General features: G+C 44.3%; 1 protein-coding gene across 2 annotated transcripts in view; it reads right to left on the reverse strand.

Moving 5' to 3' along the window:
- Nucleotides 1-25,663, reverse strand: part of btbd11a (BTB (POZ) domain containing 11a) — a 110,634-nt gene that overhangs the window by 27,493 nt on the left and 57,478 nt on the right. For both annotated transcript variants that reach the window (XM_069520030.1, XM_069520032.1), the window contains exon 2: nt 8,904-9,053. In XM_069520030.1, coding sequence (XP_069376131.1) covers nt 8,904-9,053 — 150 coding nt within the window. The remainder of the gene's footprint in view (nt 1-8,903; nt 9,054-25,663) is intronic.

Below are 25,663 nucleotides of genomic sequence, written 5' to 3' on the forward strand. Positions count from 1 at the left end.
AACCTTTCCGGCTGTTTTTAGGGTGCGACCGGTCGTTCTTTAAACAAATCTCTGGCTTCTTCCCATTCGCTGCTGCCGTCCAAGTCCTCATGTGATGTCAGTTGGCAAGTGAGCTGCAGAAATCTTTGTCTACCCTCTGTCCTTGTTCTTCCTTTGTGTTTTGTGTTTGTATTTCAGCCTTTAGAAATGTTGTCAGTGGATTAGAGAGCACAAAAGAACACACTGGGATCTTTTTGAATAGAGTCCCAAGGTGAATTTCCAATTCCATGAACACAATACATTACTTTTATTCTTGTTGGAAATATTTAGTACCATAGAGTCATGGTGCACTGAGCCAGAACACAAAGTAGATGAGTGGATGCAGTCCAGTTCTGTTTAAAGTCTTATTTTGAAGTAACACTGCATTTAATTACTATGGCTGAATGGAAATGAAAGTCATGGATACAAACTTTTGAATGAACAAACCCACATTACTTTTCTAAAAAAGAAAAAGCCGCCTTAAACTTAAAGTCATTTGACCTTGAAATGACCAAAATCATACTTGTGATACTTCATCCGCTAAATATACACAAAGTGAGAAACCCCCCGATGAAAACAAACCTGGTCTTACATCTTCCTTTTGGAAAATCACTCCAGTTATTCCTCACGCAGCTCCTTCATCTCTATTTTAATCTTTGCAGCGCCGAGCCGTGATGTGCGAGCGGCATCCCGTGACAGGTACCAGGGGACATTAAGCCATTATACAATAATGAATTCAGCCTCATGTAATTACTGCAGCAACAGACTACAAGCTTTTCCTGTGTGTGTGTGTGTGTGTGTCTGTGTTGTGGGGAGGGTTGTTATGTCAGCATGCCCTCGCTGCCCTCTTAAAGGTGCTGGGAGACAGATAAGGAAAATGACCGCAGCCTGTTCTTCGACAAGTCTCAACTCTTTTTGAGCTGTAAACTAAAATTTCGTCCCATTTTTACAAAACAATTCACATTTCATAGATTCAAAATGGCTCGACTCAATGTCTCGTGTTTTAAATCGTCCTGAACTTTTCAACGCCCATGCCGACATGGACACGTCCCCCAACTGATTGTTCACCGGATTTCACGCAATGTTTTGCTCACACTCAACTTGAACCGACGAAGTTCACAGCCACGCAAACCTTCCGCCCTTTCCGTTCCCTGGTGGGGGAACATGTTCCAGTAAACTCCTCCTCAGATCCTCCACAACAATCCACTCAGCCACTTGCGCAGTGGGTGGAGTAGTGCTCAGAAATGGAGGGTGAATGAAGTCACACTTTAAGTCAACAGCTCGCCGACTCGACGATGGACTGACGGGAGGAAGTGAATTGTGACCTCAGAGAGGACGGAGGAGGCGGAGTAGAAAGGACAAAAGTGACAGCAGGAACCTTTCCCTTTGCTTTGACGTGTCAATTATCAAGACGCCGCAGAGGACATGAAGTGACATTATCAGCAGCAGCTGAAGTGGCCAAATGGAAGTGGGTGAAAACCTCATAGCTCAGACTGCGTTGTGCCATTCTCTCACTTAGATTGTGGAGCTTTTATCAAATTAAGAGAAAATATAGTCAATGTGACTCATTTTTCTTTTTTTCCTCCTCCGTCAGCCAATGCCGAGAAATGGGTCAGACGATGAGATTAGGAAAAATGATGCATGGCGAAGCAGGAGAAGTATTTTAGCGCTAATATAATGAAAAATGAGAAGAGAGCTGATGGTCTCAAGATGAAACGTAACACCTGCCCGAGAATCTCCGCGGCCCGTGTGCATCTGAAGCTATTCCATTATCCCAGACTCACATACTGAGCGCGGGATAATGGAGCAGAGACGATGGGAGAGCAGTCTGAGTCGTGGCTTTTAATACGAAGTGATATAAATGACATCTTGTTGAAATGCAGGTTGTTAGAAAAAAGAAAGGGAAGGGAGTGTTTTCTAAATAATCGTTAATCATGAGAATAATGTCTGTTTGTGGAGAGAAATTCGAAGCATGTGGTCGTAAAACAAGTGCAAACAGATGCTCACGTCCGCCCGGCAGAAATCATATTTCATCACTGGCTCAGTAAACAGTTGCTTCCTGGAAAAAAACAGAGAGGAATAGAATCACTGTGCGATTTTCACAGCAGCTTCTGCACCTTAGCAGGGAGGAGAGGGATTCCTCTGTCTGTGAAACCCTGAGGAATGAGCACTTTTCCTCTCTGACTATTCACAGCGGGACTCATGATGACTCACTCTTCGATCTGGCTTCTGTCGGCCCGGGAGAATACAGAGCCAGCGACGCCTGAATCTTTAAAGCCCCAGATCAAAAACAACATCATCATCATCATCATCATCATCATCATCGTGACAGTAAAAGTGATAATTATGTGTAAAGTTGTCAAATTAAAAGAAAAGTTGATGATTTCATCTTTGCGTACTAAGGTCACAATCCTGTAGATTTCACCGTGGTTACCATAGTAACAGCGGGTGCATGTTAATTCCACAGCAAAGTCTCTTTCAACAGCTACTTTTTCCAGAAATACGTCGAGGGACGGGTTTCGGGCGGCTGGTTTCATTTTGCATCTGGTGCGGAACAAACAAACAATCGCAAACTCAGATTCGAATGATTTCCCTTTCAAATCTTATCTTGTATGTCCTCTTATCCGTTTTTTATTAAAGGGCAACACAGAAGGTGACAGGTTCTCATTGTCAGCCGGCAGACAAAAGACAGACATGGCAGCAGGAGATTGGATCAGGTGTCATTTTTATTACCTCAGCCACGGAGGTTGTGTTGTTTGTTTGTCAGCAGGATTACGCAAAAAACTACACTAGGGATTCGCGTGAAACTGAAAAGGATGGGACGCGGGACTGTGCGATGCCATCAGGAAGCGTTGTGGGTTAATGGGAACGAATTACAACCATCAATCTGACTTCATGCTGCAGGAGAGGGAACAGTTAACTGAGGCTGATGTTAGTAAAAGTAAATTATAAAATCGTGCTGGGTAACATGCGTGCTCCATTTCCAGACTCTCCTGAGCGTGTGAGAGATTCTGTTCTATTTCAAGGGTTTCAGCTTTACCAAAGTTCATGCTTTGAATATTTGGCATCCTCTGCGGTGGAGGCACACCCAGCTTCAGGAACGGAGGGCCCCATTGTTGGAGACCTGCTCTGTATTACATTACGCCGTTTATTTGCCCAGTGGCTGCTCTCTGACCCGCGGGGCAGCCGCTGTGCCGACAGACGAACGCCTTTTCCCCGTCACACCTGCTCACAATATGTCAGCTCGCCGCCTATAGATCCCATACACCACAGACTTACACAGCACGTGAAGGGAGACAGACAATAAGTTATCCTTCATGGCAGAGTGTTGTGAGAGAGGAGAAGGCGAGCAAGGGCGTCCAAAATCTGCCGTCGGCGCTCTGCTCCCCTCGCTCGGACACAGACATGAAATATGAGGGTATGAGACGAGCAGGGAGATGATGGTGACCTCAGAAATGAAACAGCCCTCTTACTGCTCCGCCTCCAGAGAATGAAATTACAGATACAGTGATGAATGTTGCTCTTTAACATCCTCCATTATTCGTTAATTAGGGAACAAGTCAGGTGTGAAATTGCCCCGACATGTGGCCTTGTGTGACCGCTTCTACTTTTGAACGCTCCTGTTTATTGTTCAGGTTAAAACGGATTTTGATTTAACCCATTTGAACGTGTTGATATCGTGTAGATTTTAAACCTCCTCTCTCTCACAGACTCCTGTTTCCAAGTCTCTGCTGTGATCCCAGAGCTGATGCATCATTATCACATTATTTCTCAATATGAGAATTAAAGTTATTACCGCCGTCTCCCCCACTGAGATGACTGACATCCTCTATCAGTCTGCTCTGCATCACACAGTGAATCCCCCAGACACTAAGTCCTCACTCACTTGCACACTTCCATCTGCTTATTCCTGCATTTTGACGGTAACCTGATTTCTGTCGTGGACAGAGGCAGGAAATCTGTTGTCGTCTGGTGTCTGCAGGAATTCTGCAGGATCGATTTACAACACAAACGGATTTAGGACTATTTCTAAAAGGGTCTGGATCTGCAGCCCTGACATGAAAGTTAATGACCTCGGTTAATGGGACTGTCTCCCAGCAATATTAAATATGAAGCCCCTCTGGGAACGAAAGCAAACGCTGGTTATGGTTGATTTGTTTGTCACAGGTGAGCTGGAGCCAATCCCAGCGGACATAGGGCGAGAGGCGGGGTCCACCCTGCACAGAGACAAACAAGCATTGACACTCATATTCACACCTCCGAGCACTTTAGTGTCTGCAGTTAATCTCAGCTACATAACTTTGGGCAGTTGGAGGAAGGAATGGGTAGCAGACTAACCAGAAGGTTGATGGTTCAAACCCCCGGCACCTCCAGTGTCGTTTGGAAAGATACTGAGCCCCAAATTGCTCATGAATGGTTTGTGATAGACAAAGAACCAGTAGTTATAATATGTTTGGAACATGAGGATGCCACTGAATTAGTTATGATTCCTCCACTGGGCACCGTGAACATCTGATTTAGATTTCTGTCGCACCATCATCAGGCTTTGTCCTCTGTGCATCTTGTGGAAATACATTGTGATATTTCCGTCTGGACCCAACATGTGGACCCACAAAGCACTGCTGCCGAGCCTCTGGAGCACGATGCACGTCAGTGATATGATCCTGTGGGTAAATGCGGCCTAATGATGATTTAAATCACCAGAGTGCATCGGTACCTCACTGAGAGAAGATGGTCAGAGTCTGTTCTTTTATTCTTAGCAACCATAAAAATGTTTTTATCTTCGGAATAATTCAGTGTGAAAATGATTTTGTTTCACCGTCAGACTTTATCTTGAAATTTATTTTTGAGATACGAGTTCATTATATCTACTTTAAGACCACCTGTCTTTTTTAATAGACGTGCAACAGATAAAACAGACAACCACACTACATCTGTCTGACATGTAATAACCAGCGCTTTTTTATTTATCTGCAACGCCCTTGTTGGAAAATAGAGGTTATATCTCACCTTTGCTGCTCTGACTCATACTTACTCAGGTTTTTAGGAAGTCAAGACCGGAGAAGTTTAGAAATAAATGGTTTATCTCAGCACGCTCAAGGTGGACACAGTGAGCCTGACCTTTAACCTTCTATCATTAGATTCTAATCAGTTCCTTTTTTGAGTCCGAGCGAATGTTTAAACCAATTTTGAACAAATTCCTTGAAGGTGATCCTGACATCACACATTCATGAGACCAAAAAACCTGCTTCGAGATGTCACAGTGACCTTTGACCTCGTATCATCAAAATCAAATCATCTTCATCCTCCGACTTCAAGAAATCCCCTAGAGGCATTTCTGAGATATTGCATTCACGACCTTCGACCATCAGAGTCCAGGTGAATGTTTGTACTAATAAAAAGAAATTTGCTTGCTGGTTTTCCTGAATTCACGAGAATGGAACCGATGACCATACAACCCGACAACCTTCTGCTGCTTCATGAAAAGGTTCAAAAGTTTCCCCAAAACTCTTCAGCCCCTTTTCCACTGGTCAACAAACCCAATGACATCTGGCTTTTGTCTGCAAAATGTAAATCAATCAGCATTCACTCAGTTAAATGGCTCTACTGTAGAAACAGGTTTTTATTGGCTCCGATCGGCAGCGATGGAAACATGACACCCGGCTGAAAGCGCTGCTTCCTTCTTCCTCTTTAGTTTGGCAGTGTAGAAGCTGACACTGCACCTTTTGCGACTTTATGGCGTGCATTTAACTTCCAGGCATAGGCGCTTCGAATAGCCATGAACGTTTGTGTACTTTTTGTTTTTAACATCTTGGGAACAACGTGAAACAGTGAGGTGAGAGAGTTTCTCAGCTTCTGGTCGGTTTGTGTTTACCTGCACTTAAAGAACTATCATTTTGGGGGAATTTTGAATGCTATAGTTTTTGGCAAATGTTACTTGAATAGGAGGGAATTAGTTGGGGACTGTGTTCAGCTGGTGATTATTTCTGGCAGCAGGTCGGTGTATAATGAAAGATGAGAGCAGAGCAACGCTGCAGCTCATTGGTGTGTTTTTAATCGTGGAGCTCGAGGATTAAAAACACAGAGGAACACATCATGTTCGGGATACAAGGATAAATACTTGTTTTCAGGATCAACTGACTGTTTGATGGGAGTTATTAGAAAAATCTAGAATATCACACGCCTTCAAATGCATGCGTAAATCACAGGGGCTGATTAGATACTTCAGACACTTCACACTTGTTTGTGGTTAAAAAAACGTGTCTGAAATTTTTGATGCAAGCGCTGCAACAAATCTGCTCCTTTACGTTTCAGAGACAGATGGTAACATGCAAAAAGTCGCACGTTCAACGCAAATTCTCCCAGTGTTGATCAATCTGTTCACATGACGCGACATGAGGAGGAAAACAAGCCACGGAATCCACTGAAATCCCCGAAATGACTGCGAGCGGTTGGCAGCGACTTCCTTGCGAGCCACATGTCAACCTCTGGCAGCGTTTGACTGGACGACCCCCGGAGGTGAGGAGGCCCAGCTGAGGCAGCGCTACGGGAGTTGAACGCACGGTGCATTAAACAGGAAGCAAACTGCAGCCGGTGCAGCTTTTTTCTGTCCTTTAATGCGAGCACGTGAACAGAATGTGTTGGACTATATATTTTTCACATTAGCAAACGCAGGAGAGCTGCTTTATAATGTTTACATGCATCCCCACAAGCAATTAGAGCAGACGCACTATCTTATTTGCTTTTATGCTTAATGTCTTTGTCACCGCTGCATTTCCTGCTGCTGATGTGCAGAATAACTGATTTGTAATGAGGGAAAATCAAGTCATTATTTTACTAAAAGCCCCAAAGTAGAAACTAATTATGCTTTACTATAAAATAATACTAATATAGTTTCAATTAAAATCCATCTACCTTCAACATTTAAAAGGGATATTTAATAGAAACAGATTTTGATTTGTAGCTACTGAATAATATTGGTTTGTATGTATTGATGGGGGCGGTATGGTGGTGAAGTGGTTAGCACAGTCTCCTCACAGTATCGTTCTGGGTTCAAATCCCCCAGGGCATTGTTTCGCCTCTATGTTCTCTTAGTGCATGTTCTCCAACATCCTCCCACAGTCCAAATACATGCAACTTGGTTTAAAAGCCTGCAGGTGTAAATAATAGTTTGTCTCCGTTGACCCTCTGATGCTAAGACGACCTGTCCACACTGTGCTCGTTGGCTCCAGCTCCCCGTGACCCTCACAGGATAAGCAGTGTGGATAATGGATGGATGTGCATGATGATGGTAATTGCAGCCCAGAAACAGCCTCTGTGAGCAGAAGCAAACTTGCCAGGGGGAAACTGGGTGTATGGAAAAGTGGATGTCTCATTATTTTACATTTACTTAATGGAAAGAAATATCACAGTGAAGTTATGTCCTAGTTAGAAAAACATGTCGACGCTGTTGACAAGAAATGTCAGTGATCGGTGTGTCAGAGTAGTTCTACAATTACTTTTCTACCGACCTGTAGTGTGATAAAAGTACCTACAAATAAATAAATACTAAGTAAATGTACTTTGTTACACCCCACCACTGGCAGCAGCTTCAACACACTTGCTGCTGTCCACATTATTATTTATGTCAAATGTAAAATGCATCTTCTTCCCTTGTGGCAATTCCACAAATGTCCAAACAGACTGAATCAGTGCTGTGACACAACATGTGTCGGTGATAACATTTACAAGGAGAGACTATAAATCCTGACTTTAATCAATGATGCATGGAGCATTGCTGCTTTATAAAGAGCCACAGGGTTGATCAGTCACACGCAGAGCAAATGTCCGGAAGGGGGGTGCAGGGTTGATCTGATCTGTGGCTGGGGAGTGGATGAGGGTGGAGGTGACGGTGAGCCGGGGGGTGTCGGAGTTAAGGGTGCAGCCCTTTTCTTTCAAGCTGAGCTTAAAAGCCTCAGAGGCGGTGACCTTGGATTTAAAACGATCCCCGGACGCGACGCAGAAACAGGTGCTAGAACAGCTGGAACAGAACGGTTCCTGGCTGCAGTGTGTCAGTGCGGGTGAGGGCTGGGGGGAGACGGACGAGGAGAGGGGTGACAGTGGAGTAGCAGGCGGGGGCGGGAGGTGGGGTTGGCCTCGGACCACCGTGACAGCCCGCGGGGATCGGGAGTGTGCATCCCTTCACACTAATGGGACTATTTGGCAAATGGACGTGGAATAAAGTCCTTGAGCGGATCAGGTTTAATGTGCGTAACAATTACTGCTGCATTGATAACGTGCCTTCTGAGCTTTTACACTGGCTGTGATCATCAAACATTCACTTCCGAGGGACGATTACTGTCGCCGTAATTCGCTGGTACTTTATGTCAGTATTTAATGTCTTTAAATGAGAATTTTTTAATGCCATTTTAACTTTTATAGAACTTGAATTTAATGTCAGCAGGGTAGAAAAGCTTCCGAAACGTAATTTGAATTGATAATTGACCTTTAAACGACATATTCCAGGAACAGATGATCGGTTAAATTCTCGTATGTGTTTTAAGCTACAATAGATAACGATGATGGGTATTTACCAAAAAAGGAAACGGCTCAACAAACAAAGAAAGATGTAAAATCACATGTTATCACAGATAGCAGTTGTGGTCACATCATCTCCATGGCAAAAAGCTCTGGGAACATCTAGACAGTTAACCTAGAGTTTGAATTCCTATTTTTCAAATGCACTAATGGGGAATCCTGAGAGCATATTTTCTGCTCGTTGCACGCCTCAGGAAAAATAAATTGGGACATTCGTATTCACATTTCGCTTCACACTTCACTCCAGCTGTGTTAAAACCCTCTAAACCTCCTCTGACTCTGTATAATCATGGTGGAACTTCACTCACTCAGCTCGGCGATGCTGCCCACACGGGTTGCGAGGAGCGACTGTTCCAGCGTGCGGAGCTCGGCCTGAGAGTATCCGTGACCCTCTCCGCCCCTCCCGGAGCGCTGCTGGTCCCGGTGCAGGTTCAAACTCTCCGGCAGGCTCAGTGCACCTGCAGACAGCAGAGAGAGAAAAAGGTCAGAAACAGGACTTCATGATTAAAAGCATCAAAAGTTTTTACTCTGCAAGCGCATTTCAGCTTCTCACTTCATGCTGATTTCTAATTAATCGTCGACTCTGTGGGGGAAGCATTTTCAGGGAAAGATATTCAAAGCAGAGATGTTAAGGTGAATTTTAAAAAACACACATTTATTTCACATGAGGTAACGAGAGAGCAAACATTAATTTAAATGATTTAAAAGGAGACAGAGTGAAAGATTAGACTCTACATCTTCATTTATCCGGTGAAAACATCCGACGCAAACAGAAACTGACTGAATTGCAATGAACAGGATTCTGTGTGTGGTCTTTAACTGTGCACAGCGCTATTTGCCACCTGCCTACTCGTGCTATTGTCCACGGAGTTTTTTACCGTCCACGCAGACAGTCAGACCTCATAGTTTGAGGTGCAACTGCGCACGTACTTGCAAGTGGCAGTGCAACGTCTCTCTCACTCTTTAGTTCGTGTACCTGTCACCTGGAAACTGTAGCGTGAGAGAGTGACCTTCATGCCTGTGCTCCCCTGCTACCACCATAGTTTAAATAATTCCGTTTTTGCGTAATCAGTGCACGATTTTAGCAGAACCGCTCATTGCTCATTTCTTTTTTCCTGGAATTTAAGCCCTCTTGTGGCTCAATATCACTCCCACAATTCATTACTTGCACTCTAATTAAACCAATGAGGCTGAGAGCCACATTTGTTACTTCAAAGCTGTAAATTCAAAGCACAACCTTGATCACTGGCGACGTCGGGATGCACATTTTCTTTTCGTTTTTTTTTTTTTTTACATAACCTCTTGTTCTGATCACAGGTGTGTTCTGCATTTCTTTTCCAAACCTGGATGCGGAGGCGCAGCAGATAATGTTGGCTGGAGAGGATTAATCCATTTAGGTGCTGTTAGTGCGGCCAGGCTTTGTTTAGCTGCAGCGAATGGCTTGTGACAGATGGGATATTGAGTTTGCTGCAGGAGAATGGAAAGCAACACCCCGCCGAGTGCTAATCCTAATGACACGGCGCAGGGGGATACGCCGCTTCTAAACAAACAGTAATTACAACACGGAGGAACTTAAGTCCGTTGATACCAGCACATGAAACAAAGAGCCACACAGCAGACACCGGCTCGGGAGTCTTATTTTGTAGGAGTTCTGTGGAAAGAAGGGCAGGGAGTTCAGCTGCAGATTCCTCCCACCACGTCCTCTTCCCACAGTGTCCAGCCCAAGAATTCCAGTATTCCCCAGCCAGAGTCCTGCTCCCTCTTCTTCCCACAGCCTTTCCGGGGAGGTCGGCTTTTTTCTTTTTCATTTTTTAGAGCCACCAGTAATTATTCTAACAGCTTTTTCCATTGCCGTTCAACCACCGAGCAGTATTGATGGAGCAGCTGGTATTAGGGTGTGTCCACGATGGAATGGTTGAGTGAAATATGTGGTGCTGATGTGAGGCTTTGCAGCATTTCTGTTTTTCCAGAGAGAAGCGGTTTTTCCCCGGGAGAGCGCTGGTTTGGTGGAAGATGAAAACCTGGCGACTCTGAATTGAGACGTTGAGCATTTAGACAGTATTTCATTTGATTTCAGGTGTCGTCAGGGAGCTGCCTCACTCTGACATCATTTAAACACCTCTGGCAGTGGATTTACGTAACCTCCACGCATTTACCTCCATTAATTAATTATCCGCCATAGCTGAATCTTGACCCGTGAATTACCATAGACACAAGGGGCCGAGTGAGAGAGAAGCGCATGACATCAGACATGCAGCTGATTTACAGTCAGAGCCTGAACCCTTATTTCCCAAAGTGAATATTTACTCAGTTCTTGAAAGTGTCAGGTTATTGGTTTTACAGACTCTGGATTAGGATTTGCTCGTTATGAAGCGGAGGATCGTCTTGGGTATACCTGACATGAATTGGTTTGTAAGTCGTGTTGCCCGATCATATCAGGAATGTTGTTCAGAAGGGCCTCACTCAGGACAGGGTGAAAAGCAAGCTCCTCATAAACAAGGGGCCCTGGTGAGCGGGTTCGATCCCCTGTGAGGAGTGTGGAACTGACTGAGAATCAGGTCCATCGAAGTGACGAATGATGCAGAACTGTTTCAGTTAAAAACACTTAGAAGTCATTAAAAACCAGGGTTCATTTTCCAATATTCATTTAAAATAGGAAGAATTCTCAACAGAGTTTGGTGGATTTGTTCCAGCAGCAGGTTCAGGACGGATTCTCTGGTTGGTCAATGAGCCTGTGATTCCAGATGCCTTCAAGGAAAAGCCTGTCTGAAAGCACATCTCTCGCAGCGATGACTTCAACTTAATCCGTTTGATAAATATGAAATAAACACGGTGCCAGAGCGATGCATGTTTCTCTGAACAAGATTAAACATCTTTTCATTTTCGCTCTTCTGCACTGCAAATATTTTGGGATCGCAAAACTCCAAAAGGGTAAAAGCGTAAAGTAAAAATTCTGAAAGAAGACTTCAAGGCAGGGATTCCTCAAACCTCGTGTGAAAAAGAGGCCGTCAGTCGATCGAGAAGAAGCTCAGAAATCACGGCCTCCTCTGCTGGAGATTCATTGCACTTGTATGTTTTTGTGAAAAAGGTTTGAATAATTCACAGTAATCACGGCCTCTCATCTTTGCCACAGCCCAAACCTCATCTCCCCCCAGCTTTTATTTTTTCCTACTGCCCAAACTATTCTCTTAATATGATTCCGAGGTGCCAGGGAGCCCTTTGCTGAATTATTCATGCTGTCAGATGAAGACATATAAACAAGTCTGCAGCTCCCTCTGTCCCCACCTCCCACTCCCTCTGCATGTTATCTCTCACTAACACTTGGCTTCCCCACACAGAAAAAAAATAGGAATTTTTGATCCTAGGTGCTGTTTGTGTAATAAACATCAGAGGTGAGAATGAAGCCGGCCCCTCGGAGACGGAGGAAGAGGGGACGTAAACTTCTGATTAAAAAAATGACAAAAAACACGAGACTCCTCAGCGTCACAGGCGTGTTTTATAAGCTCATTTTTCTGTGTCACTTCAGCCACATTTTGCCTTGACCCCTCGAGGCAATTGCATGAGCTCAGCGGTATATATATATCTATGGATATATATATATTTATATATATATGTGTACACGTAAGCTTGAAAAACGGTCTAATACCACATAAACAGACCTGACCTGGATATTCTATTCCCTGGCCTCTATTGCTGTCGGGCAAATGAAGATGGAGACTGGGTCAAGGGGACAAGACGACACTTTGGAGCTCCGGGCAGAGCACCGAACTCCCCCGAGTCACCGCCGCAGGAATACTGCGCAAGTCGTCATAGATAACGCCGGGAATATCGAGCTCTACGGAGGAAAAAAATCACAAGGCCGAAAACAAAGCGTTGAATATAACTGGCACAGCTTGAAACTGTAAAAACAAAGATGCCACTGTATCCAGCGTTAAAGCCCAGAGCTGCTGCTGCTGCGCTAATGAAACAACTTGTTAAACCACATTTTTGATGTTTGCGTGAGTCTGATGAAATGGAAACAAAAATGTGGTTTGTTTTTTAAAAAATTCAGACGATGGTTCGGAGACAAAGTTGATGAAGTTCCTGGTTGGTTTCTTTTTCTAAATGCTGGAAATATGGGCATCAACAGGGATAATAACAGCCTCACAGAACAAAGAACTATTCTCAAGTGTTGTCCAGAATGAGAAATGAATATATGAAATGAATGAAGAGACAATCAGGTGCACTGCTCACCAGTTTCTCAGGTGAATATATAACATTTTTATATTCGTGCATTCAGAAACCTGTTCTCCTTGTTTTAGGAAGCTTCAGCTCATGTCACCCTGCACCTCTGCTCATTGCTCCACTGACATTTGATACAAATGCTCACAAATTTACATGAAGTCATTTTATTCTGCAAAAGCAACGTTGCCACATAATCCGACCAATGATTGATTAATCGTTGGTCTTCAAGAGAGCAAACACTAAACGATGGTCTTCAATTAGCAAAAATTAACAATTCTCCTAAAGACTTTGTCCTAAAAAAAACAGTCAAAAACCCAAAGAGACTCAGTTATTAGACAAATAGTGGAAAGAAAATCCCACTAATGAGAAATTCAAATAAGTATTTTGGGATTTGTTTGAAAAAGCTTAATACACGCGTCTCGGAGAAATTAATTACACGGCTCTACATGCGTACACAGATGTGACAGTAAAATCAATGCATGTGTGTGTGCATGTAATTAATAGTTCAATATGAAGGTTTCCTTCCATCATGAGCAAAGAAACCATTAGAGAAAGATCTGTCCAGAGGGGGAATGAAGAGGGGATTGTCTGGACTGTTTGAGATCAAGCCCAGGGGCATAATGGGATTCGTGACCAACGCCATCCTTTTATATGACAGACAACCGATCCCCTCTGAATGGCTTTAACCGCTCAGCAGCAAAGACAAGCTCAGTTCCTTAATGCCTGACCCCTGAATGCTTTTAACACGGCCAACGAGGGCCGAGGCTTCAACCACCGCGATGAGCCTCCGCTGAATGACAAGTCAAGGTCAGTGAGGTGACTGGAGCTGCGACCCTCTCAAACACGTGCAGGTGCTGCAGCATCGTTCTTCCCCGTCCCCGTCCCCCCCCCCCCCCCCACCGCGTGGCTCAACTCGCTTATTTCTCTGCAGGAATGTCCAATCGATTTCTCCGTAGTGAGAAAGTGGCGTTCTCCCCCCCCCCCCCTCGTCAGTGAGAAAACTCTGGCGGAATATTAACAGGTAGTTGCCATGGCAACAGGCGGCTGCTGCCTCAGGGCGCGGCGATTGGCTGCGGCGCGTCTTTTCTTTTTATACTGTAAGGGGGGGAAAAGCAAACACACCAGGCAACAGCACGAGCTCGGTGGGTTGAAAGCCCCAGAGCACACACACACACACACATATGCACGCACACACACACACACATACACACACACACAACATGGATGACCAGCCGTCTAACAAACTGCGTCTCATCACAGGGGGATGATACAGTTGGGTAATTGCAGCGTTTAGTGCACCACAGAGACATTTATTCTCTCATCAATAATGAATGAATGTACTTGGGACTCCGACCACATTAGCGGGGAAACGGCCAAAATGATTAAACAGCCGACCCGACTGGCGAACTGCAAATGTCAGGCGTAGATCCATGACCCAGCTCTTGGTCGAGGCCCACGGCCGTGACCAGAACAGGCTGGGGGAAAATATCGGAGGGGGACAAATCCAGATTCATATTTAAAGTCCTTTGTAACAGCGAGGCTCGTGTGATTTAAGCTTTGTGATCAAAAGCTCTCATCTCTGTTCAGAGGAAGGAAACACGTGGCTTCTTTACTCACTCAGACGTTTGTAAACTGCACATATCTGACACCTCATGGCAGCGCAAGGTTTGTGTGAAAGGAGCATCACAACAGTTGATGGCCAATTAAAACCACGAAGGAGGTTTCTCACTGAAGTAAGATTTCAAATGAAATTTTTGAGCCACCTCAGAATGGAGAGAATAAACAAAAGTGTCGATTTGCGTCTCTGAGCACGGAGATTCACACTTAGTCGCACTGAGGGTCATAAATATTCTAAACACGAGGTCCTGTTACTTAGATAATACTTATTTACTGACTCCACTGTCAAATTATTCAACACGTAATCGCATCAGTGAAAGTCGAGTTACTCAGGTAGAAGGTATCTGGGACACAGGAAGCTGATGAGAAAAAGCAATATTGATATTTACCGAAACACTGAAATCCATTAAAGCAGGTTAATAGTTTTCAGCAGGCGTCGCAGTGCAGCCCTGCAGGAATCACTGACAGGCTCCCACTCCATCATGAATAACCACTCAGCTTGGCACTGCCCTTATAAACATGTGTTTCACTGGCTCTCAGTGCTGGGGTTCTGCAGCACACATCACACAAAGGCTCTGACGGAGAACCTCTATTATCTTCCTCACACAGAGCGAGAGCGGCTCTCGGTAAACATCGCTGCTCTCTTTCAACTAAAAGGGGCGACGGGGAGGCCCAACAGTCATTATACCATTAAACGGAGCTCATTGAGGATCAATGGTGGACAAGAATCTGCTGCCTCACATCCAAAACATTTCAGCAGCACAAAAATTCTTCTCCATCAGACGAGAGGAACAAACTGTCGCTCCTCCAGACCGAGATAACAGTCATTCTCACTCTCCTGGACACTGATGGGGAAACTATCAGGGCCTGAGATGACTCAAAACTGCAGTGAGCCACTGAGGACGGTTCTAATGGTCTTAATGTGAACCTCTATCACCTGCTGCTCTGTCACAATTGTACTTTATTATGTATAGAGAGGGTTTTTCAGGCAGTTTCACAATCATCCAAGGTGCATGACGTGAAACTTCAAAAGGTCTGAGGAGGATAAACTTCCACTCTGGTGCAACTTGTAGATATTTCATAGTGAGACCAATGTTTTTCAGCCATGTCGTCTTCTTGTGGTGTGTTGAAGGATGTTACCTTAACCCTCAAACTAAGGTCTTTTAGCAATTCGAGCTAAACGAATGTTAAAACACACCTGACATGCGAACACCTTGTAGCTTTCCTCCCGAGGTCTCCATTGTGCATTTCATTTTGGATGTGAGAGTGTTTTGCAATTTGCTCGGCACCTCGAAAGGCTGTGCGGCGCAGGGCATCGAAAACAATGGCGGTGCTGTTGTAGCGTTCTATCTGAAAGGGACTTCAAGTCCCATCAGGCCCGTCAGGACTCTGAGATAAAACCCACGTCAGTGAAAATACCTCGTCTGCTCCAGTGAAACATCGTCCAACACGCTGAGCCCTCACATCCTCATGAATAAATCACAACAAACAAATGTCTCCGGTGCTGTAATACAAACACATGCAGATGTGTTTACTTGGACTGATTTTGCAGCATCTGCTACAAACTGGCTGTTTCTCACCGTCACTAAAACTTTGTTTTTTTTTCCTCCTATGACCCATTCGCCATGTTTGCATCAACAACTGCATCGTTCTCTTAAATTCAAACATCTCAGACTGAAGGTGAAATTAGCTCATAGATGTGGAATGGACCAAATTAAAAAGGCAAAGTGCACGTTTAATAAACCTGAGGGGTGTTTAAGGCAAGAAGAACAAAGAAAAACCAAAGTCAGATCACTTGCTTTGATTGCAGGAAAAATCTCTGCACATGAATGAAATGTAAAACCACCTGAGTAGTGAGGTTCCTGTGATAAATGTTATCTCTCATCTTTCAGAACTTCGATGTAAAGCTGATACGTGTCCTCAGGGATCTCCAATCACTTGTTTCAGTCACCAAGCGAGCAAACCGAGCACCACAAACACCTTTAGTCCTGGCGTTTAATGAAACACATCCATACGTCCTGTGTCATAATTTACACGCAGCGTTCAGTAAAAACAACGTGAACGTGTTGTGCCGGTCTGCGCGTTGTTTTGTTTGGTTGTTTAATCTTCATCAGCACGATGAGAAACCTAATCTTTCACCTTCATCGTGCGGAGCCAGATGGATTGCAGGTGCCCGCCAGATGCCTTACTACATTTACAATCTCTATCCAGTGCACAGGTCCGTGTCACGGCACAAATTAAATCAGCACGCAACCTTCTTTGTGGATTGAACTGTCAGTCAGTCAGTCTGTTGTTTTCATTACGCAGATATTACATATTCAGAAGTGGTCTGTGTTGAGATGTCGTGTGAGGTTCAGTCTGTTCTCAGTGGAGCCGCCTGACTCATCCCGATCATCAGCAGCGAGGAGACAGGGAGGCGACGCAATCAGACGCAACTCAAATATTAGCCTGTGTGTAACGAGCGGCGACGAGGCCGAGGAGGAAAACAGTCGAAGAGGGTTCATAGTAATGATCGGAAAACATCACGACGAACACACACACACACACACTTGTGTGCTCAGGTACTCCCACTACTCCATTATCCGCGCTGCTTATCCTCTGAGGGTCATGGGGTTGCTGGAGCAAATCCCAGCTGACATTGGGAGAGAGCCAGCTGCAACAATTACACATAAAAAACTAGAAAGGCGGAGGTAGAGTCCTGTATGTCGTCATTCTGTGCCACTGGTTAGTGATATTTTAAAAAAACCAGGCATGAAAATCCACTTTGAACAAAGACGAGTCAAAAGCTGCACGCAGATTCGGACTGGCAGCTCTATATTTGGGGGGGGGGATATGACCTGGTTTTGATGTTAAGGTTGGCGACATTGGGTGATGTGGCCACGCAACGTGCACACAGGTCACTGGGCTGCGGGGCATCGCGGCCAGTCGTGGAGGGTTGGGAAGAGGCTGAGGTTACGCAGCTGTGACTGGCCGAGGCCCAGGGGCCAACCTCCAATGATTTCACACATCCCAGCAGTGCTGCAGAGGTCTGAGTGCAGGGCGAGAGAGAGAGAGAGAGAGAGAGAGAGCGTGAAATGATCACGAGAGCGTGAAAGAACAACAGGGACGGACGACAATGGACCTGACGACAGAGGCAGATGTGCAGAGCGGAGAGGATGGAGAGAATAAAAGTGATGGATGTGTAAAGAGGAGAGAGACAGAACGATGGGACGTCATGTTTTCATCTCTCAGCTTCACAGTGACGGTCCCTCTGACGACTCATCCTCTCTTCCCGCCCTGAAGGAAAGTGACCACTGGTTGAATGATACAAAATAAAACATATTGTAATGCGACTTGACTTCCACAGAAGGGAAATACAATCAAATTCATCGGTGCCCTGTTTAACGAATACTTGACCAGAACACCTCCCGCCGCAGCTCTTCTCACGCTGCCATTCCCAGTTAGCTCGTAACAACAGTCAGCCGTCTGTCCTCTCTTCTCTCGCCCGCCACCGAGGGGGGTTAACGCAAACCTGCGGGGCCTCACGAATATCACCCAGTCGCAATGTTCTGACATCCCCGGGCCTGCCCAGATGGTCGCCATATGTCCGAGCACCGCGTACACCGGGCGGGGAACGTGAGAGCAGACACGGGGCGAGGAATGCACACTTTTCCCAGGTTTGTTTACCGTTGTGCCCCTCTGGTGTTTGTTGTGAGCGCGTCTGACAGAGCATCTGCAGCGACAACATCTGATATTATGTGCAAATAACACACGAGTCATCAAAACAGCACAGCAACAGTGGCAGGGTTTAAAAAAGAAAGAGCCGTCTGCTATTCTCTACTGAAAACTGGACATTACCTTAAAATCATCGGTTTCTTCTCGGAGGAGTTTTCTCCATTATCAGGAGAAGAGAATACAACAACACTGTTTTATGAGCTGATGAGTCCATGAGAGCTCACATCCATAATAAAACCTATTCTGAAGAGAAAACTAAAGTATTTCATACTAAAGTACTGAACAATTATGAAAAAAACATGTCAAATAAACAAATCAATAATCGCATGAATAAATAAATATACACATACTGAAAGAAATCTAAATGTTCATTTTTATTTATTTAAAAAAATGGGTGTAGGTCAAAATTTAAATAATAGGTCACACTGAAAATGAAGTTTGAAAACATTTGGGGATTGATTACAACTTTAATGTTTGGATTAACTACTGTAAAATGTGTTTTTATTACTGAATAATTAGGAATAATCAATAATTATGAACAAAGAAAACTGGTTTTAAGTATCAAAAAAAAAAGAAAACTGGACAGAAAAGTCAAGATGGGAACTTTTCAAACATGTTAAATCGATCTACGTTACCAATCCTTTGCAGTGAATGGTGAGTGAGCTGAATATATTTGTTAAAATATATAACTTAAATGTACATTTTGACTGTTTACATCTACTATCAAGCAGATACTATCTATTGCTTAACTTTGAATGATGCTTGTGTTTACATGTGATGGAATGGATGGTGTCCATGGGCAAAGTGAATCTCTGGGTTGAGGTTTATGAACCTCGACTTTGTGCTGGACGTTTTTATTGTTCTCTGATGTTACAGAAACTAAACAGTTCGACTTGTCGCATCAGGAAAACTGCAGATGTCACTAATAAAGTTAATGCCGGCTGAGTCAGTGGTGACAGCACGAGCCGCAAAAAAACCCAGAAGCGGATAAATGTTTCTCATATCCAGTCACTGTGTTGCATCTGCAGCAACACATGCTGGAGTATTCTGCACATGAAGATGAGAGGTGGGCAGGAGCGCCATGAATATAACATTTATCGAGGGAGACGACACGGTGAAGTCGGCCTACGCGTCTCGCAGAGAGGAGGTTACAGGAGCTGATCCAAATGCTTGAAAGGGAGGAGTTCAAATAACGTGGACTTCGGGGACAGGAGAGGGAATTCAGACAGAAAGGGTGGGGGGAGGGGAGGGGGGGGGGGGTGTTGCTGCTTTTATTTTTTCTTGAGGTGTCAGACGGACGTGACAAAGCACGTCTCAGTGGAAGAACATGAGCCGGCTGAATTTACTGCAATTACTGTCTCGGTGACTCTGATTCAAACAGGTTTAAATTGAGACACCGACACCTGAGGAAGAGTCGCAGCAGGTCTCATCGTGTCCGTCACACACACACACACATGTGCAGAGGTCACATTACAAAGACTCAAAGAGCAATTCATACCGAGGAGTTATTCACCGTGCTGCATCTGATAATAATGTTGTTTAACATCTTTTAATTACACTGAGGTTTTACGCTCCGTATACACGACAATCTAATCAGTGAGTGAACCTGTTCATTAATCACAGAGTGAAATAAAAGTGAATTCATTAATAGCTAACGAGCATTTAGCATCTAATTCTGAATGAGGGTAGAAGATTAAACAAATGATCACAAAGAAGTACGTCTCCATCTTTTAACATCTGTCCGGTTACTTGATTTTTCAGCAGGATTCCGCAGAAAACTAAATCAGGCATATAAAGCGTACTGATATCGATCAAAATAGAAATCGTATAAAGGTTAATAAAGGTGACAAACATAATACAAAAAGGAATAGTAAACTCTTTGACACTGTGAGCTGTTGGCAAAATTGATATTTGGGAAAAACAGACGGAACTTCCGAGTTTCTCGGCCAAAACCTGTGACATCAGGATCATAGATAACGAGGAGCAAGCAACAAGAATACACAATATATTTAGTCTGAGGAAAGTATTCTCAGTTACAAAGAGGAATAATAATATAACACATTTGAAATATGATTAAATCCTGGATAGTTTTGCACATCCTGCAAAAAAAGGGAAGCGTCTTTGTCTGTGGCTTTCATTCAGGGCTCCGGTTACAAATCATCAAACCACAGCAGCAGCCTCGTCCCCATTACACCGTTGATGTGTCCTCAGGGACTCAGGTGTGGTCGTGTTATTACGCCTCACTTGCCTCAGTGAAGAACGCAGTGATATTGCTGTAAGTTTCATACAGTGCTTTGTTTTCCAGATTCAATTATGTCCAATTATTCTCAACTGGAGCCCAGAGACGCTGCAGCCGTTGGGTTTTTGTGCTTCTGCTTGGAAAAGGTTGTGAGAATTGTGGACTTCGTGTCTTATTGTAGTGTCAGAATCTACAAATGCACTTTGTACGATAAGCTGTCAATATATCACGGCATCAAAACTGATGAGGCTTCGTTAATTGTTCAGAGAACTTTCCTCAGACTGCTGCAGCTCCTCCTGTCAGCCTCTGTCTGAAACACTTGGTTTTAGCTCCTGTCTCTGATTGGTTGACTACTAAGGTACTGTGATGTCACAATGGTGCGAGAGTGGAAAAAATGTTTGTGATGTTTAAAACAGCGAATGTAAAACTTTTTCAAACTAAAGATGGCCGACGTGATGGCTCCATAGAGGTGAAGCGTCGAAAAAGTCAAAGTATGAGTCAAATACATATTTGAAAAAGACGGTTTCTGTCACTTTTGTGTGGTTTTAAATAATAAAAATAATTTAAATAAGTCTAACGTCATAATTGACAGCTGCACTCGTGATCGGGTTCATTTGTGGGGAGAGGGAGGAAGTAGACATCCATCTTTATTTACGTTCTATGAAATGAGGCCACAGTTTGGTGAAGTTGCTGAACTTTAATAAAAATCACTCAGGCAGAGCGATGCATCAGTGGATCTGTTTCTCACTGTGACTTACTCAACATCATGAAACCAGGAGCCCAGAGTCAGACTCGACACGCACGACGACCGGCTGCTACAAAGGTGGAGCTCCGCTGGTGTAATCACACCTCAGGGAGGGTGGAGTGCGTCTGGTCCATCTCTTACAACTTCTCCCTGGAGGTGAATCAGTTCATTCTCTCACAGGAGGATCACAGGAAAAGGTTTGGGTGTTTATTATAAGAGAAAAAAAAAAAAAATCCTCCCTGTGCATGTATCACATGTCAGATTAGTAAGGTGGGAGGAGGCGGGGGAGATGATTTGGCATAAATATTGTGCTTTGAAATCTGAAATCAGACTTCACTGGCTCCCTGTCACTCCTGCGACAGCCGCCCTTGCGTGACTTTGCAGCGCTGGCGTGTCGCTCGCGGCCTGTTTGAAGGGAGATAAATCCTCAGAAGAAGGGGAGATGAGGAGCTTAGTGTCGGGCTCTGACGGAGCCTTGAAGCCGGGGATCGGCCCTTCATGAACACGATGGGAGGAGTGGAGCTACATGGTCACCGACTCGCTGCCTGTCTGCACCTAGCTAACAGGGCGGAGCTGCTGGTGGAGACGATATCAAGCGGAAATTCTCCAAAAACAACAGTGAGAAAGAAATTTCTCTCTCTAAAAAAAAAAAAAAAAAGGATTTTTGGGAAAATGCATCATTATGCCAAGATTAGCTTCAGGCCTCTGCAATAATTCAACATTGTCATTTATCCACTTTAATGCTGCACTAATTAGAATTTTTTATTGGAAAAATAAATTAAAAACCCCCCAAAAAAACTCAAGTTCCTCTGCAGCTCCACACAGACTTTTTATATCAGCTCTCAGTTTAAGGCTGGAAATTTCTGCCCTGGATATTAAAAAGACAAAGTTCTAATAAATCAACTGTAATTAGACGGTGAATACAGAACAGTTATCAAACTACGGAGTCAGATATTTGTAAAATGACCAACACTGAGGGGAGATATCAGACGTTAAGGTGCCCAGATATGATAATGTTGCTTCATGTCTGCTGGAGACTCATTTTCCATAATAACTTGGTGTCAATAAAATGAATGAGTTAATAAAGCTTTTAATGGACTCATCATAGTGATAAATACACTGGTTAGTGAGTCAATAGTATAATAATGGTGAAAAAGTGTAAAATGAATTTTACTGATATAAACCATAAGAGGATAAAAGTACTACTTTAAACATCAGATAATCTGATTTATATATATTCTTTATATATATATATATATGACATTAATACACTAATATAAAAGAATATCTTGATTGACATCCAATTAGAAACTAATATATTTAAAAATCTCTGTAACCAATCATGATGACAGAAAGATTAATTATTTAATAATTTCACCTCTGACCTTTTTAAAATAACTGGACAGTAAATATTAGACTTCATGTGTTTGGCGAGCTGCAGTCACACGGCGGGTCCACACTCTAACTCGGTATAAGATTTGGCACAAGGAGTCACAGAGCGACAGCGAGCCGACTCGCCTGTCGGGAGCTCTGCTGACAGCAGACGGTGACAGGTGGAGCTGACTCGTAGAGGGGCCGGGGGCCACCCGAGAACCTGGGTCAGAGCTGCAGCGGGTGTCACATCAGGGCACCGTCTCCGTCTGCCGCTTACTGTCACCACTCTGCTGGCCAGGGGGATTGTGGGTGACGGGGCACGCTGTCAGCCGTGACTGTGCGGCCCCGAAGAAAAGCAGATGTGTCACCTTTGACCTCCGCTGTCACCTTTTAATGGAGGTGTCAGTTAAGAAAGAGCCGTCACTGCCTCCAAAGCTCGGTTACAACACACATGTGACACGCTCTGATGAAATCACGCCACATGTCCAACAAATAGAGGGGAGGGGTCACGCAATCTCCGCAGGGCAACAAATCCTCCGCCTCTCCTCTTGCCAAAGCTTTTTTTTCTGGCGACCTGCTGCTTTCAGCTCTGATTAGCTCACTGGCATTACGACAAAATGAGACAATTACTGTGCAGAAATGGACGATCGAGACCGCACAGGAGCAGGTGTGTCTGCTGTCGAGCGTGGAATCTCCAAATTGACAAAGAGAAAACAATCAGAAAAGGGCAGCGTGACTTCATTTGTCTTCATCTGTGTCGGGTTTAGATACAGTTTCTGTTCACGTGTGAGGACGGAGGTTTGCTGCAGAGGAACGAGATTGCGAAACAGGGCGATTGTGATTTGTGTCCTATGGAAGTGACACTGAAAATCAATGGGATGTAAACGTTTTACCAGTTTCATGTTTGTCACTGTTAACGATTTGACTGAAATTAATCAATAGCTGTTTCAATTATTAGATAAATGATTATTTGACTTTTCTACATTTTACAAGGAACCATTTTCATCCTAAAAAGGAGAAGTTCATGAAAAATAAAAAAGTTGTCTGACAGCGACAACCTGGAGTCCAAACTGTTTTCTATGAAGTCCTTCATCTTCAGTTTCCTGTCAGCATCACCTCAGGCCGCAAAAGTGCAAAGTTAGTTTGTTGCAGAAGGCAGAAGATCTATTTTTCAGTCGGTGGAGACATCAGATCATCAGTGACGAGCCGTGAGTGACAGGTCTCTACTGTAAATCTTCACCGGCTGTCGAACTGGATGCAAGTCTGAGACCCGACTGACGCGGCCCGGCCCCGTTTCCTGCTGCGTCTACAGCCGCAGGAAGAGGAAGAGTCGACCTGACAAAGACAGTCTGGTTGCTTACATGAACTCCTGCATGAATTAAACATGCACATCACTCCAGGAACTCGGAGCGCACACCTTCAGAAACACAAACAAGACGGGGGGGGGGGGGGGGGGGGGGGGGGGGGGGCACATCCTGCATGCACCGAGGCAACTGTGAGGCAAAAATAAAAAAAGTAAACCTGTCACCCATCCCACGCATGATGCGGAATAAGAAAAGAGAAAAGCCTCTGGTGATGTACAGTACACCGGTGAATCTGCAGAGTAAGGACAGCTGCATCAGTTATTCCAGCGTGTGGGGGCGACATGCTTATTAAAATTCATAAGTCTAGAGTTGTGACACACCCAATCGGTAAACGCTGCAGTGTCGTGGTGATGTGTGAATCATTCCCTTAAGTTTCATTAAAACAGATAAACAACACAGATGGATGATCCCGGCGCTGAGGGAAAACAGCTCGGCACAGTCTGTACCATCAGAGGGCAATAAAGGTGAGTCTGCTACGCCCACTCTGCAATCACGATGTGATAAATAATCCCCAGAGGTAACGAAAATCAATTATTTATTCAGAAAAGCATTAATGCTGTTCCAATACCATATCTGCATATTGCATAACAAATGTTTACCGCCTCTTATGAGCTTAAATCATTTATCAAAAAGTCGGAGAGGGTGGGACGAGGAGAGCTGAGAGAGTTGAGAGGCCTGGGGGTTTTTATCATCGCTGATCATAAGCCAACAACGTTAGTGACCCAGTTCTGGGCAGAAACTCCCTCCGCACATTTCCTCTTCAACCGTGTCCTGCACCATGTGGCAGGCAGCCCGGCTCGGTGGGAGTTGGGAGTTTGGGAGAGCCAAGAAAACGACAAGCCTCAGTCTGCCTCTGCATTTACCGATACAACTGCATGAGAGGAAATTCCTTCCACACACACACACACACACACACACACACACACACACACACACACAGAATATATATAAATAAATGAAATCCCCGACTTTCTGACCCAGCTGTGAGCGAAAGCCCCTCATCTTCCTCTCTCTCCGAGAGTGACGCAAGAGCAGGATCTCAAAAGTCACGGTCTCCTCGCAGCATCCTCTGCAAAGACCCGGCTCCGTCGGCGGACCGGCAGAACTGTTGCCTAGTTACCTGGCTCTGCAGAAGTGCACTGAAGCATCACGGGGTGACGACTTCACTACCTGCACCTTCTGTGGTGCCACGAGGGAGAGAAGTGTGTCAAGTAGTTTTACAGCAGGAGGCAGGAATGATAACAGACGACGTTATGTCACACGGCTGAAATTCACGTTATGTTAATGCGACTGAAAGTGATGCTACTAAACTGCATCATGTTTTACTGGTGAAGATTAAAACTGAGCCTGGAACTATCATTTATTTTCATGACCAAAATCAATCTGTCTATTTACTCAATTAACTGAGAATTGAATCATAAAACAGTCCAATCCTCAGAGAGAGAGATATATGGGATTAAAACATGACTTTCTTTAATTGAACCTTGTTTTAACGATTAATTAAATATAAAAACTGTGTTGTGTTGAATGACAAATCAATTAACTTGTGGTCACTCTAATCAAACCCGACCATCGCTAATTGCAATGTATTGTACAGTAAAACATCACATGTGAGTAAAGCGTCCTTCAGGATCTCAAATACAACGACAGTGCAGTGGTGAACCAAAGAGCCGTGATTAACAAAACACTGGTGGGAGATTTAAATCCCACAACAGAATCACCGAGCGATTACTCCGCTTCTTGTTTTCTCTTCGCCGCAGTCGGAGGCTCGCTCGTGTTTCAGCCCCTCGA

This window comes from Paralichthys olivaceus, chromosome 23, assembly GCF_024713975.1.
Source record: "Paralichthys olivaceus isolate ysfri-2021 chromosome 23, ASM2471397v2, whole genome shotgun sequence".
NCBI lineage: Eukaryota > Metazoa > Chordata > Actinopteri > Pleuronectiformes > Paralichthyidae > Paralichthys > Paralichthys olivaceus.